Source organism: Giraffa tippelskirchi, chromosome 10, assembly GCF_054371585.1.
Source record: "Giraffa tippelskirchi isolate mGirTip1 chromosome 10, T2T-mGirTip1v1.2.pri, whole genome shotgun sequence".
NCBI lineage: Eukaryota > Metazoa > Chordata > Mammalia > Artiodactyla > Giraffidae > Giraffa > Giraffa tippelskirchi.
Window position 1 is genome coordinate 72,101,912 of NC_137284.1, and position 16,837 is coordinate 72,118,748.

A 16,837-nucleotide genomic window follows, 5' to 3' on the forward strand; every position below is an offset into this window, starting at 1 on the left:
TTGGAGTTCTGACTCATATTAGCATTCATTTCAATAAAGAGAAAATTACCTCTATGTTGCCACATCTCGATTCTCCTACTCCCTTTGGCTTTTTCATAACCTTTCATGCTATCCAAAAACAGGAACCATGATGATACCACACACCCAAAAAATAATTAACATCAGGGAACTCGGGTTAAAAATTTACTTGTGGAAGAGGAAGGCCTGGGAGGACCATTTTTCTAGTCAAAGACAAACGTTTATCATTGTGTGTAGACTGAGGGATTTCAATGAGAGAAGGGGGGCATGTCATGATTCACAAGTACAGGAAAAATCTGCCTGTTGAATTCCTACCCACTTAACCCTAAACAGTGATTTACTCACAAGAAGTCTTCCTACAGCAGCTCGGTACAGGGTGTACAGAAGATGTACGTGTTGGGGCTGGGAGAAAAGTAACTGAATGTAAGGAAGAGAAAAAGCAGCAAGACAGAAGAATCTGATCAGTGAAGTGAGGTGAGAATTCTTGTCATTCTGATTTACAATTGTAAATGTTAAAATAATTATTACTGTGTTCTCCAGTATTTGCTGTTTCCTAAAATGTTTTTAAGTTCTCTAATATTTCTTTACCATCTGCCACCCCCTGACAACAACAAACTATGAAAAAAGATTTAAGTTGGCTCTATTAGTAGGCACAATTTATTTTACAATCAACACACGGGAACTTTGAAACACAGCATTATCTTCAAATCTCACTCTAGATCGATTTAAATACTCAGACACTAAAAACTGATGCCAGCACAGCCTATAAATGACAGTTATAAATCAGTGTGTGGACAAGAAGAACCCCATGAAAAGCTTACAAGAAGGTCACAGCCTTTCAAGTGGAAAATGGCACATGAATCAGTTTTATAGTAACTGTGGACACAGTATGTTTAGCCTTTGTTTAACCAACAATTTCATCAAACATCTTTTTTTAATGCACATGCTGAGATAACTGTGGCTATACCTTAGTTCCTCCTGGGGGATTTGACATTTATGAAGGTACAAATACTGTAGATAAAATGTCACTGCAGGAACTACATAAAGTTCAGTCTGCTCAGGATAAATTCTATAGAAAACTACAATTAGCTGAACTATGTCAGAGCTCCTTTAACACATAGCTTTTCTTCATTTCATTGCATCTTAAGTAGCACTTTACTGTAAATGCTATTTATATAAAGCATTTTATTTACATATAAGTTATGATTCTTTTAACTACCCATCTCTATGGTTATAAAATTTTTCTTCTCCTGAAAATCTCCTCTCCTACAACTGTTCTGCTTGCCTCTTTGTTCCCAAGAACATATATTTCTTTTTTAAAAGGAAATTTATTTTCCTTTGAGAACAACTGCTGGGAAGCCTATCTCAGAAAGGGAATAGAAATGTTTCTCCTGCATTTTGAAAAAAAGTTTTTCTCTCTAAAAACTATCTGTCCTATTATAGAACAGAATCAATATGAAGTCAGGGCATGGTGGACAGGGTCTTGTTGGAAAGCACGTATTCTGTGAAATGTGGAATCCCGCCACAGTGCCAGGCAGGTGTGGAGCCAAGCAGGATGCAATCATGTGAGTTCCTAGCTACCTGCCAGGTGAGGACTTTCCACGCTTGCTCAGACACTTGCTCTGGCCCTTACTCCTCAGACACCTGTGGACCTACAGCAGCCTCTTGTAAACCTTCCAGCCCAGCAACACTCTGCAGAGATTCTTTCTCGCCTTCCTCAGAATCCTTAGGATTGTCATCCTCTTGGCATATTCTCGTTTCAGCCTCCTCCGGCCGCTCTTCACCAACACAATTAGAATTGACATCAAATTTGCTATCTGATAAAAAGAAGAAAAGAAAAAATAGTCATCTGGCTCCTACCATGTGCCAGACACTCTTCTAAGTGCTTTTTGTGTATTAAAATCCTCATAACAACCACAAGGGGGAGTTTTCTACTAGCATTATTCTTTTACAAATGGGCAAACTGAGAAGAGAGGGGCTTTGCTAACTTGCTCATAGTTGCACAGCCAGTGAAAATAAGAGAACTGGCATTTGAACTCAGGCCTTGAAATCAGGATTGCAGACAAGCAAAATCCACATTCGAATACAGCTTTGCCACGAATTAGCTTGACACGCTTGGTTAGGTAAATGCCTGTCCAAGGCTGTCTCCTTATAAGGAGGGGGATAATAAAGCCTATTGCACATTTGTGGAGAATAAAGGAGTAGAATAGCATGTGGGATGGACTGATGTCTAACAACCAGGAGTTCTCATCTACTGACAACCCTTCCATATGGCTTCTTGGGTATGTGACCAGCCGTTATACATCGCTTTCAACACGCAGGATATAAAGGTTTGGTCCAGAAAACAGGAGAAAGCAAGACAGTCAGAAAGCCTGACTATTCTATTAATAATCTATTTATACACCAGTTTATTTGGTATGAATGCAGTTTTGTACAAATCATCCATTTCCATTAATATGTTTCTCCACCAGGTGGCAAAGGGGACATTGTCCTTTGAGGAGCTGAGATGAACATGCTTAGTATCAGAATCACCCAGGTAACCTTTTGGCAACCTATCACTTCCCAGAATGTGTGATACATATCCTACATCCTCTGGGGTGGGACGTCAGAGTTCTCCAATATGTGAATCATTGCCGAAGCAACTCACTGTTTCTGATGAAAATGAGTCATACACTTTATGAGGAAAGGAGAGGAAAAATAATATGGAACTCACTGTCCTCACACTTGTGGAAAGTTTAGCTGTGCAAGTTAACTTGTAATTTATAAATTTACTCCATCATTTTACCTGCAGTTTCATAATTAAGAAATTTAAAGGCTTCCAATCTTAAAATCTTCAGGTAGCCATTAGGGTAAATTTAATTATTTCCTTATTCAAAGACCTTAAAATCCTTTGTGAGCAAAATATAAGTAAACTACTCAATAAGAGTCACTTGGCTCCAGAGCAGTCTCATGAATCACAAAGTAGAAAGTGGAATAAACACCATTCCTCAGAATTTTATGTTCTTCATTTTCTAGTGCTATCTAGGCTGACATTATATTGACATTGTACATTACATGTACATTGTCTGTACATTATCCCAGAGACTCAAAAGAAGGATATATTTAAGTGTAATCCTGATGATGGTTAACCCCAGTCTTCCTTGGTTCCCTGGGAAGACGCAGTTCCTGTGTGTCCTGTGTTAATATAATTGTTACTTCCTCTTCCTACTGACACGTATTATGGTCGCGGTTTTTATACACTTACTGTTCTCCTCTTCACTCTTTGCCTTGGCAGCCTCCAACTGTTGCTTCTCATAAATGTCCTTGAGATTCTTACAGATTTTCTTATGTGCAAACCAGTGTGTTTTCTGGCAGTTCTGATCACAATATATTACCTGAAGGCAATTGCACATTTATTTTCAAGAGGTGTAGTCACATGACTTTTCAATTACAACATTAAATCAAGTACTGTGCTGTAAAAATATTAACTTTTCTAGGTGTCCCTGGTGACTCAGATGGTAAGGAATCTGCCTGCAATGTAGGAAACCTGGGACTGATACCCGGGTTGGGAAGATCCCATGGAGAAGGAAATGGCAACCTACTCCAGTATTCTTGCCTGGAGAATGCCATGGACAGAGGAGACTGGCGGGCTATAGTCCATGGGCTCACAAAGCATCGGACATGACTAAGTGACTAACTCCCAATGTGCTTTATTTTAAAACCATGATGTATGAATGTGTATTGTTTACCTTTGCAATTTTTAGCTTCCACTTTTTAACAACAATGAATATATAACACATGGTCTACCAAAGACTCTAACATATGATTTATTTAAGAGACTTCTGTGTGCCAGAATTGATACAGTACAAGGACAAAGAAAATACAATTGTTGTCCCAGAGGAAGCTAGAGCAGGATGGAGTAGCATGGATGGAGGCTAATAATTAACAACATGATTTATATCCTAGAACAGGACGTAACAGCAATGGGAACACAGAGGAAGCAATGACTCACTCTAAATAGAGGGAGTCAGTAGACAGAGAAACAGGAAAGAAGCATTCCAAGTGGATGGAATATCTTGTACAAAAATGCAGGAATAGGAAAGTGAATGCTGTGTTTAGGACAGCAATACGTTTGTGTAAATAGAGTTTAGATTTTTGTAAAATTATATGCCAAAAACTGGGCTAGGCTGTTATACATTGAAGGTATTACAGACTGTATTATTGGCCCTAATTCTTCACTCTTCCCTGCATCCATACATTTTCCCATGTGACTTCAAAGTTCTTTTCTTTGAAGGGGTGGAGAATTAACTTTAAGTATAGCCATGCAACTTGTTTTGGCCAGAGGAATGAGACAGCATGGCAATTTCAAGGCTGGACCTCACAAGACCTTGTATGTTTCTACTTGCCTACTTATAGCTCTACCATCACCATGAGGACATGTTCACCCTGGCCTGCTGGTCCAAGGAGGATGAGAAACACATGGAACAGATGTGCCCCAGGCAACCACAAACATGAGAGAAAAAAAAAAAGACTGTTGTTTGAAGTAATGAATTTTGGAATGTTTTTATATGTGGCCATAGTTAATCAATATAGATGGTCTCATTAGTTCTCACAACTCTAGCTGCATTTCACACATAAGGAAACTGAGGCTCAGAGAAGTAAGTAATTAAAGGTAATGAAACTGGAGAAGAAGTTTCTAGCAGAACATGATGGGTTGCAGAAAAATGTGCTGAAGAATTTCAACCTTAAAAACAATAGGAAATTAACATGATCTATAGGGTAAAGTCATACCTGAATGGTCTAGTGGTTTTCCCTACTTTCTTCAATTTAAGTCTGAATTTGGCAATAAGCGAGGCCTGGCGTGCTGCAATTCATGGGGTCGCAAAGAGTCGGACACGACTGAGCGACTGAACTGAACTGAACTGATAGGGTAAAGTGAATGTACAGATGCATGCATGTGGGTAGTATCTGTATGTGAGAAGAATCCATTCAGATATGCTCTTTATAGAGATAATTCTGGCAGAAGTGGGTAGCAGTCCAGAAAACTTAAAGATTGGTGACAGTCAGAAGGGAGTGAGAGCTTTACAAGGAAGAGCTGATGAAGAGAGAATGGTTGAAGTCAACACTGGAAGATTTAAGACTGCATATTTATGAACTGTTGTAGGTTCTCATATATGCACTAGCCTCAGTCCCCTGTGAATAAGTTTTCACTTATTTTCTCATAATAATTCATTCATTCATACTCTCTTTTTTGGGTGTGGTGAGCATAGAAGCTGGGCAACATGTGAGCTGGACAGAAGAGGGAACAGAACTACATGTATCCTATAGTTCTTTTTCAAAATTATTTTCAAATATTAGATTCAATATTTCATATCTAATATATTAGAATTTATTAGAAAAAATGCCAACTATTACATTTATAGAATATTAAAACTCAGTTATCAACTTCGATGAAATCTAAACCAGATGTCAATGAACTTAACTTCATTCTTACCATTTTGCACACTGAGCATCTTTTACTTGCTCCTTTTTCTCCACAGGTAGTGCAAAATTCAACATCCACAAAACCCACCTGACCAGTGATGGCTTGGGTAAGCACAGAGAATGCAGTGGGATCAGAACCCTAGAGGAAGTAAGAAGAGGAGAAAAAAAAAAACTCTGAAATCACCATGGACAGACTACAGAGAAGACACTTCTGAGTACACCTTTTTCTGCTCCAAGTACATGGCAGGTAAGTCATGGATCCAGATGTTCAGAAAGAAAAAAGTTGGCTCTATTCTAGAATAAACGTTATTTTTCAACTGAGATTATTCAGTAAGCATACAAAGATTTCAGATATAGGACAGTGAACTCAGAGTGGAATTTCCTTCTGAGAATTAAGACAATATATAATACATATTCTGAGGGACAATTTATAGGATACATCACAAATGTTTATCATAATTCTTAAAAGTTTAATGCAACTTAAGTGTTTTAAAGAACTTGTCTATTTAAAACTATTTACTTGAGGTAGATCCGCAATTCTAATAGATAAAAATTATCACCTTTATCACTGAAATGCTCCAAACTCTTAAGAATAAAGAGCTATACATGTGATTGCATTAGGTTATTAAGAAAAACCAAAAATATGAAAATTATACAGTTACTGAAAATCAAAATGGCTTGCTGAAGAGTATTTATGAAATTTCTTAACAGAGGAAATTATAAGGGCAAATATTTATCTGCCTGGGGTAATGCTATTAAGACCTATTTAAATATTTATCTGCCTGGGATAATACTATTAAGATCTACTTAGAGCAATTACAAGGTATGGAGCTATCATACCTACTCACAACAGTTCTTGTTTCTGAGTTTTTCAAATTTGCTTCTTTATTCCTATCTAAAAATGTGGAAATTTTCATAATTTATATTTTTATTTGCTTTTCCTTTCTAAGAATATTTATTTTACCAGTTATACATAACAAATAACCACCTTGGAACACTGTTTTACACTGGACTCATTTCAAAACCACTTTACTCCTCCTAAAAACAAATAATTACTAAGTTTCTTTTTAGTTCAAGAGTTAAGAATTATCTTTTGGAATGAAGATAACATAACAGTGAGAAAAAAGAGCTGAAATAAAACCTCAGATACTAGTTATAAGTTAATAATTTCATCAGGAATGAATGTCTATGGCAGTTGTGCTGAAATGACAGTGTATCAGATAGTTTGTTCAAAATTCAGATCAATCTATACTTTCTAAATTATAGTCTCTAAGGATGTGGTCCCTGTACCTGCGTTATTACAAGTGATTCTGAAACATACTAAAAGTTTGAGAATTTCTGGTACTTAAATGTTTTTACAATTACATGTTCACGTTCAAATATTCTTTTTATAAACATGACTGAGACAAGGTTTCCCTGGTGGCCCAACAGTACAGAAATCTGCCTGCCAATGTAGGAGACATGGGTTCAGTCCCCGGGCTGGGAAGATCCCAGATGCCTTGGAGCAATCATGCCTGTGCACCACAAACAATGAGCCTGTGCTCTAGAGCCCAGGCCCACATGTGCCGCAACGACTGCAGCCCGCACACCCTACAGCCTGTGCTCCACGACAAGAGAAGACACCACGAGAAGCCCGTGCACTGAAACTAGAGTGGCCTCCATCATCTGCAGAAAATCTGCACAGAATGAATGTCTATGGCAGTTGTACTGAAAAGAGGGTGTGCACCAGAGAGCTTGTTAAAAATTGCTGCAGATAGAGAAAAGCCCTTGTAGCAGCGAAAACACAGTGCAGCCAAAAATTAAAAATAAATAAATAAAAATTAAGGGGGGAAAAAAAAAATCATGACTGAGACATGTTCAAAATCTTCCCCAAGATGGGACTTTTGTAGGAGTCACAAAACAATGATATTCTCACAAATATACCAGAAGTAAAACTAAAATATTTTTTGCTAGAAACATGGCTCCTAATGTGAACTATTGCCTCAGAAAAAAATTGATGGTACAGCAGAGTAACCACATGAAATCTTTCTTGTCACAGTTGAGTGATAAGAATTCTTTCTTACTATACAAAACCTTGTCATCTACTTTGTTAAATATGTATCCTATAAAATCAGAGACCTTAGCTAGCCTTCCAGAAGTTAATATATACACCTTCAAATGATAAAGCAAAATATCTTTAAGAGTCTCATGTTACAATGCTTGAGCAGCATTTCTTAAATAGAGCTATGCCTCACACTTCCTGCTGAACTCTGTGACAGACAGAAGCCAGAGTTCCACGACAGGCAGAGGTTTGGGCTCAGGCACCAACACTGTCAGAAAATACCACGAGCGATCTTCATGGCAGCCGGCCGTGAGAACCACCATGTCGGGGGACAAGGTTAATACTGCTTCAGAGGCTGCTGAACTTGCAGAATACTGGAATCTGTCAGGCAGTCAACAGTGGCTAACTGGGACACTCACAACCACAAGCATGGCAGATCAAGACTTCAAGAGAGCAGAAGTTCTTAAAGACAGAAATGTTTCTAAAATGCATTAAATAAATATTATCTTGATTACTGATGACTCAGATCACTAGGATAAACATCAAACACTATACTCTCTAACGACATTGTTCTATGATACAGGGGTAAGATGGATTGTTGAGTCCTACACTGACCTGCTTCGAGTTTTTAAAAAGTACTCCGACCTGCTATTTTTAGTTTTCTCCCTTAAAAGTACAACGTCAGCTACACTTATTAGTGCTGGACATCACTCAGCAGCCACTGTTAATTGCTTCTCTGATAAGCTTATGCTTTCCAGCTCTAGACCAATTTCATTTTCTTGCCTGCCTACAACAGGAATACGAGTTTGGAGGAAGAGCATTAGATGCCTTGCAACTGTGAGGTCATTAGCATGTGCTGCTGCTGTTGCTACGTCACTTCAGTTGTGTCCGACTCTGCACGACCCCATAGATGGCAGCCCACCAGGCTCCCCCGTCCCTAGGATTCTCCAGGCAAGAGTACTGGAGTGGGTTGCCATGTCCCTCTCCAGTGCATGAAAGGGAAAAGTGAAAGTGAAGTCGCTCAGTCGTCTCCGACTCTTAGCGACCCCATGGACTGTAGCCTACCAGGCTCCTCCGTCCATGGGATTTTCCAGGCAAGAGTACTGGAGTGGGGTGCCATTGCCTTCTCCATTAGCATGTGCATGATAATCCATATGGCTAAAGAATATTGGGTGGGAAAATGGGAAAGGATTTGGGTCCCTAGTCCACTGTACCAGATTGGGTCTGCCTACCTTTGGGTTTCTGAGTATATGTGAATTAAATAAGCTATTATCTATTTAATTCATAATTGGCTGGAGTATGATATGCACAGCCAAAACACATTCATAATTGATAAGCTACCCTCATAATACGCTAACTTTAAACTTCCAAAAACTTAAACACCAAATAGCCAAGCATATTAAAGAGCAAGCGGAAAGAATCTCTATGTGAAATCATGGTGAACTCTCAGGAATAAATCAATGCATGAACTTCATGAAATCATCTTGTCTGCTTAGGTCTTTAATGGTTCTGAGTGGATGAAGTCTTAATGTATAAAAGGAGCACCTGGAACTCATTTTTTAGTCCTGATTTTTCGGGCTGAGAATGATACAACAGCCTAGAGAAGGCAGAGAAGAACCGACATTGCCAGAGGGAGGGAGGAAGGCATGGATGGTAACAGTGTCAGGATCAGTTTCTTGCCTAATACACAAAGGCTGATAAGGGATTTCACTGAAATGTATAAAAGCATAACTGGTATAGATAAGGTGATCTGACAGCTATCCAAAATAGGGAAGGCAGGAAGTGTCTTTAATACCACTTAAATAAATACATGACGAAAGTAAGTAAAGAACAGATAATAAAGTTCAAATTTACTTCCCATAACTGGTAAGTATAAACAGACCTTTTTTTAATGTATGGAAAATTTATAACATCAGAGGCATTAAGGGAGAATCTAAGAAGCGGGACATACTTTAAGATTGTTTAGCAGGATACACAATGAACTTTCCCAAAACTCATCCTCTCACATCCCCCCGACAGGAAACCATCAAGGTAGACATTCAATTCCTACTTCCATCTAGTATGGGATTTTATGCTGGTTTTTCACAAGCTACACGTGAAAACAAACGTGGGTCTGCATTACGTACTGGATGTGATCCCACCGTTGAGGTTTCACCGAGTCATTAAAAATGTAAGTATCCACTGTAACTATAATATCTATATTCTGACCTAAGGAAATACTGTGTATGAAACCATGAACTATATAAATGAAAGAAGAGGACTGACAGAGGGAAAACGCATAAACAGCAACAGTGTTTGCAGGCAAATTTATCTCCATGTTTGTTTCTGAAATTTTCCTTAAGATAATTATGCCTTTATTAGGTAACTAAATAATGCTAAGGCGAACATGCCTCTAATTGTATAAAATATGGTAATTAGGTCTTACTGACGGAGTTAACCTAGTTAGGAAGAGCCTTACGATTTCGACAGGAGCAATGCTTCGCACCAGCTGCTGGAGGAGAGTAGCTTCACAATAAGGAAATTTTCTGATACTTTCTCGAATGATCTTTTCTTGATATACTGGAAAGCCATCAGAAGCTCGGCCTTTTAACAAGCTGAAAGATAGTTTTAAAAGAGTAACTGGAATTGAATTACCAAGCATTTCCTCCCAGCTGAACACATGAACTTTGAGTAGTTCCTTCCTCACTCCTTGGGCCTCCCTGATAGCTCAAAGGGTAATAAATCTGCCTGCAGTACAGGAGACCGGGGTTTGATCCCTGGGTTGGGAAGATCCCCTGGAGGAGGGCATGGCAACCTACTCCAGTATTCTTGTCTGGAGAATTCCATAGACAGAGGAGCCTGGCAGGCTACAGTCCATGGGGTTGCAGAGGGTCAGACATGACTGAGTGACCAACACTTTCACTTTAATTTGCTGCTTAAGATTTTCACTGTGTAGTCACAACATGAGGATTGATTCAATTCAAACTGCTGTTCCACCTGCCCTTTAGGCCAGGTCTTAACACATTTAGGAGCCCAGGGATGTATTTAAAAAGGTGACCCCTGACATAAAACATACTAGACATTTATCAGATTAGCTAGTTACTTATTACCATGGCAGTTATTTGAACAAAGAATGTAAACTCTGATTAAGTCACACCCTTCTGACTTGGTTCTCTTTTCTTAGTAAAATCATGAGAATCTGCCCCTGGAAGTCAGAGAACAAGGGCAACACACAGCCTTCCCAGTTACAGGAACACCGATACACTGAGGGCTGGTATCAATCTAGAGTAGCAGTTATGGCAGAGCATACCTATCGCCAAATCTGGACTTGGGCTACCTTCTAGCTGTATGATGTTTCTCACCCGTAATTTAGGATGGCAAAAATGCTGTAAACAGTAAAGAATGGAATAATCAATCTAATTTTAATAGGGCCCCTGGTTTCTGGCAGATTAAATGTGATCTCAGCAATAACAGCTGCTGCTAAAATGTTTAATTTTTAAAGCCATAATGAGATTTCATATAATAAAACATTATCCATTTGAGTGTATTTTATACATGACATGGTAAAAACTGTACCTTTTGATCAGAGTGTCCAATTTATTCTCTCTGTCTTTTAAGAAGTTCATACATTTCTGAAAGATACAGCTGATGTAATGCATTTTCATAGCCAGTACTTCATTCATGTCTCTTTGCTTCATACATTTCTCACAAATCAAATCCATCACCTTGTAGCATTTATTCAGAGCTGCTTCTTCTGCCAGCAGAGGATTCTCATTTATAAGCATCACAATCTAGAAGAAACCCCAGTGAGCTTAGAAATTCCATGAGAGATTTTTCCATGCTCAATTTAGGCAGTCAGTTTTGATTACCAAATAAAGTGTTTCTCATGGTCACATATTTACTATGTTAATTCAAATAAGAATGCAAATTGCCACTGATCAAGTTGTAAAACTAATAATAGAAGGACATCATGAAATCTCTTGAACTCTGTATATCAAAGTTATTGTGTGATTTGCCATCCAGTTAAACTAAGTATTAGTTGGCCGCTTGGAATCATGGTTTCTATATCTGTTAAAAGCACTTTTACTCAAGATAAAAGTGTTAGTCACTCAGTCATGTCCGACTCTTTGCAACCCTGTGAACTGTATGTAGCCCATCAGGCTCCTCTGCCCATGGGATTCTCCAGGCAAGAACTAGAGTGGGTAGCCATTCCCTTCTCCAGGGGATCTTCCTGACCAAGGGACTGAATCTGGGTCTCCCACATTGCAGGCAGATTCTTGATCGCCTGAGCCAGGGAAGCTCTCTTACTAAAGATAAGCATGGCACATATTTGCATACCCTTTATATACAGAAACAAATCACAGAGCAATCACTACTTTTAGCTAACATTACTGAGCGTTAGGATTTCATGGCTAGGAAAACCACAATTCTCATTCATTCTTGTTAATTATAAGGAAATGAGGTTTTTACAGGCAGAAGTCTAAAAATAAAAGGTGTACTGCTTACTAACTACATTTCTCTGTGGAAATTTTCCTAAAATGCTTCTAATCATTAATTTGAATAGATGAAAGAGGAAAGTAAAAATAGCTTTAAAAAGGGGATAATTAGAGAGTTATCCAATATGATGCATTATGAGTCCTACACTTCCCAAATACACACAGATTAAGCCCAAATTCAGTGTAAGAAGGAGTATTCTCTTCTTTATTGATTGCATAGGACACCTGTACAAATCCATATGACATAACAGTAATGTAAATATGTGGGAAACAGAGGCACAATTGTATTCTCAGAGCAGAAAGTCAGTCAGTATTTGTTAACCTATGTGTCACAGTAAGAGACCTATCCCAGGTAACTGACATGTTAGGGAACAACAGATGGCAGATTTCATGAATCAGATCCTTTTCTTTAGACAAGGAGCAAGGTCATTGTTAACTTAAGGAAAACCCATGCCCAAGCCTCCTATGTGAAAATTTAACATAAACTAAATGCTCTTGTTAAATTAAAACAAGACTTTTACTTATTTCTGACCCTACTATATTGATACACAACCCAATATTTTACTTCAAATATAGCACTCAATAATAAACTAGACTTCATGAAATAAGTATAATCAGAATCCTTATTGATAAATTTGCTGACAACTTCCCCTATCGTTATATAATTCAAAAGTTAACTTGTGGCAGAGAAGAAAAGAATCATTAATTATTTATATTTTTCCTATCAACTGCCATCACTTGATGCCGTTTGCTCAGTATTTTGTATACATTATGAATCAAAGCATAGGATCTAAACTTGCACATGAGAATTCTTTAAAAAAAAAACCCAATAGAACCCAGATTAATGATTTTTTTGTTTAAGACATTAGACTTTATTTACTTTATCTTATTCAATATCACGGTAATGCAAGTCTATGCCCCAATCAGTAACGCTGAAGAAGCTGAATGCTGAACGGTTCTATGAAGACCTACAAGACCTTTTAGAACTAACACCCAAAAAAGATGGCCTTTTCATTATAGGAGACTGGAATGTAAAAGTAGGAAGTCAGGAAACACCTGGCGTAACAGGCAAATTTGGCCTTGGAGGACAGAAAGAAGCTGGGCAAAGGCTAATAGAGTTTTGCCAAGAGAACACACACTGGTCATAGCAAACACCCTCTTCCAACAACACAAGAAAAGACTCTACACATGGACATCACCAGATGGTCAACACCGAAATCAGATTGATTATATTCTTTGCAGCCAAAGATGGAGAAGCTCTATACAGTCAGCAAAAACAAGAGTGGGAGCAGACTGTGGCTCAGATCATGAACTCCTTATTGCCAAATTCATATTTAAATTGAAGAAAGTAGGGAAAACCACTAGACCACTCAGGTATGACCTAAATCAAATCCCTTATGATTATACAGTGAAAGTGACAAATAGATTTAAGGGTCTAGATCTGATAGACAGAGTGCCTGATGAACTATGGGTGGAGGTTCGTGACATTGTACAGGAGACAGGGATCAAGACCATCCCCATGGAAAAGAAATGCAAAAAAGCAAAATGGCTGTCTGAGGAGGCCTTACAAATAGCTGTGAAAAGAAGAGAGGTGAAAATCAAAGGAGAAAAGGAAAGATATTCCCATCTGAATGCAGAGTTCCAAAGAATAGCAAGGAGAGATAAGAAAGCCTTCCTCAGCGATCAATGCAAAGAAATAGAGGAAAACAACAGATTGGGAAAGACTAGAGATCTCTTCAAGAAAATTAGAGATACCAAAGGAACATTTCATGCAAAGATGGGTTCGATAAAGGACAGAAATGGTATGGACCTAACAGAAGCAGAAGATATTAAGAAGAGGTGGCAAGAATACACAGAACTGTACAAAAAAGATCTTCACAACCCAGATAATCACGATGGTGTGATCACTCACCTAGAGCCAGACATCCTGGAATGTGAAGTCAAGTGGGCCTTAGAAAGCATCACTACGAACAAAGCTAGTGGAGGTGATGGAATTCCAGTTGAACTATTGCAAATCCTGAAAGATGATGCTGTGAAAGTGCTGCACTCGATATGCCAGCAAATATGGAAAACTCAGCAGTGGCCACAGGACTGGAAAAAGTCAGTTTTCATTCCAATCCCAAAGAAAGGCAATGCCAAAGAAGGCTCAAACTACCGCACAATTGCACTCATCTCACATGCTAGTAAAGTGATGCTCAAAATTCTCCAAGCCAGGCTTAAGCAATACATGAACCATGAACTTCCAGATGTTCAAGCTGGTTTTAGAAAAGGCAGAGGAACCAGAGATCAAACTGCCAACATCCGGTGGATCATCGAAAAAGCAAGAGGGTTCCAGAAAAACATCTATTTCTGCTTTATTGACTATGCCAAGGCCTTTGACTGTGTGGATCACAATAAACTGTGGAAAATTCTGAAAGAGATGGGAATACCAGACCATCTGATCTGTCTCTTGAGAAACCTGTATGCAGGTCAGGAAGCAACAGCTAGAACTGGACATGGAACAACAGACTGCTTCCAAATAGGAAAAGGAGCACGTCAAGGCTGTATATTGTCACCCTGCTTATTTAACTTATATGCAGAGTACATCATGAGAAATGCTGGGCTGGAAGAAACACAAGCTGAAATCAAGATTGCCGGGAGAAATATCAATAACCTCAGATATGCAGATGACACCACCCTTACGGCAGAAAGTGAAGAAGTAAAGAGCCTCTTGATTAAAGTGAAAGAGTTGGCTTAAAGCTCAACGTTCAGAAAACTAAGATCATGGCATCTGGTCCCATCACTTCATGGGAAATAGATGGGGAAACAGTGGAAACAGTGTCAGACATTATTTTTGGTGGCTCCAAAATCACTGCTGATGGTGATTGCAGCCATGAAATTAAAAGATGCTTACTCCTTGGAAGGAAGGTTATGACCAACCTAGATAGCATATTTAAAAGCAGAGACATTACTTTGCCAACAAAGGTCCGTCTAGTCAAGGCTATGGTTTTTCCAGTGGTCATGTATGGATGTGAGAGTTGGACGGTGAAGAAAGCTGAGCCCCGAAGAATTGATGCTTTTGAACTGTGGTGTTGGAGAAGACTCTTGAGAGTCCCTTGGACTGCAAGGAGATCCAACCAGTCCATCCTAAAGGAGATAGTCCTAGTGTTCATTGGAAGAACTGATGTTGAAGCTGAAACTCCAATACTTTGGCCACCTCATGCAAAGAGTTGACTCATTGGAAAAGACCCTAATACTGGCAAGGATTGGGGGCAGGAGGAGAAGGTGACAACAGAGGATGAGATGGTTGGATGGCATCACTGACTCGATGGACATGGGTTTGGGTAAACTCCGGGAGTTGGTGATAGACAGGGAGGCCTGGGGTGCTGCGATTCATGGGGTCACAAAGAGTTGGACATGACTGAGTGACTGAACTGAACTGAACTGATACAGCAGCAAACTCCATGGACTGTAGCCTGCCACAGGTCCATGGAATTCTCCAGGCAAAAATACTGGAGTGGGTTGCAATTCCCTTCTCCAGAGGATCTCCTGGACCCAGGGATTGAACCCAGCATATTCTTTACCATCTGAGCCACCAGGAAAGACCAAACACAATGAAAAATGATATATATTTACAGCTCAACCATGAGCTCACCGAAGCATTTATCACAGCTGCACACAAAAGAAAGAATACTTGAATTAGTTTCCTTCCTTTAGTCTCTGAAGCATTATAAAGGTATATTTATTATAAAAGGAAACATTATTATTAATAATTACTGAGGGTGAATAAATAAATTCTCAGCTTAAAAATCATGTTAATAATCAAAAAACAGGATCACTTGCTGACATCTATCTTTCTGATCACTTATGGACCCTGCTAAACTCTACTGGCATTCTTCCTCTTGCCTCTGTTTTTCTCCATTATAAACGTCTATATCTTGGGCATCAGCACAACTCCCTAAGTCCCTGTTGAAAACAAACATCCTTATTGGTATAGCAGCCACTTACCCTCCTCACAAATGTATCTGTGTTAGGTACACCGTGGCAAAATATGCACTGTTGGATCAAGTGTTGTACTGTGCTTATTTTTAAAGGTCTTTGATTTGACTGGTGGCTATTAGTTACTTTTTTATAATATGCTCTCTGAAGACCCATGCCAGCTTGAAAAGGGGTAAAGCAATGAAAATGGACCATAACCAAAGCAACTGGGCAGCTTTTAACTAAAGTGTGGATAAAGAAAGGTTTTCAAGCAAATAGACTATATCTACAAAAGGCAAGGTCTGGTCTGAAAGAAGGTACTATAATCATCGAGTAGTCTCTCATAAAACCAAGTGCTCTAAAAAATAAATTATAGGCTATTTTAGTTTACAATTTGTCTGTATAAATATACCCTTAATCTAACTTACACAAAATATGTGCCTTTAAAGATAATTGCAGGTACAATAATTCTTGGAATATTTAACTCTGAGAGACTAGGTTCTGTGTAAACATCAAAAATTACTCCACAGACCCAACCGTCACAATAACTGAAATTACTGCAATCTCAAAGGGTGGAAACAGACATAAGACACAGTGAATCAGAAACATGTAGAAAACTTCTTTAAATCAATCAAACCCAAAATATCCTGTAATGCAGTGGTCCCCAACCTTTTTGGCACCAGGAACCAGTTTTGTGCAAGACAATTTTTCCATGGGGGAGAGGGGGAATGGGGAGGAGATAGTTTCAGGATGATTCAAGTGCCTTACCTTTATTGTGTACTTTATTTCCATTATTATTAAATCAGCTCTATCTCAGATTATCAGGCATTAGATCCCAGATGTTGGGGACCCCTGAGTCATGCCCAGACTAGAGGGGGAGTGA

The 16,837-nt window shown here is 38.8% G+C and overlaps 1 protein-coding gene and 1 long non-coding RNA gene across 3 annotated transcripts in view; one reads left to right on the forward strand and one right to left on the reverse strand.

Moving 5' to 3' along the window:
* Nucleotides 1-646: 646 nt before the first annotated feature.
* The window catches only part of ANKMY2 (ankyrin repeat and MYND domain containing 2), a 41,641-nt gene continuing 25,450 nt past the window's right edge, over nt 647-16,837 (reverse strand). For both annotated transcript variants that reach the window (XM_081537651.1, XM_081537652.1), the window contains exons 6-10: nt 11,078-11,292; nt 9,981-10,116; nt 5,492-5,620; nt 3,263-3,392; nt 647-1,835 (exon numbers count right to left, since the gene is read on the reverse strand). In XM_081537651.1, coding sequence (XP_081393777.1) covers nt 1,648-1,835; nt 3,263-3,392; nt 5,492-5,620; nt 9,981-10,116; nt 11,078-11,292 — 798 coding nt within the window. In that variant the 3' untranslated portion in view covers nt 647-1,647. The remainder of the gene's footprint in view (nt 1,836-3,262; nt 3,393-5,491; nt 5,621-9,980; nt 10,117-11,077; nt 11,293-16,837) is intronic.
* LOC145524777 (uncharacterized) overlaps nt 5,538-16,837 on the forward strand; it is a 36,968-nt gene continuing 25,668 nt past the window's right edge. Inside the window, exons 1-2 of the long non-coding RNA XR_014067834.1 lie at nt 5,538-5,728; nt 9,542-9,692. This is a non-coding gene — a long non-coding RNA (uncharacterized LOC145524777). The remainder of the gene's footprint in view (nt 5,729-9,541; nt 9,693-16,837) is intronic.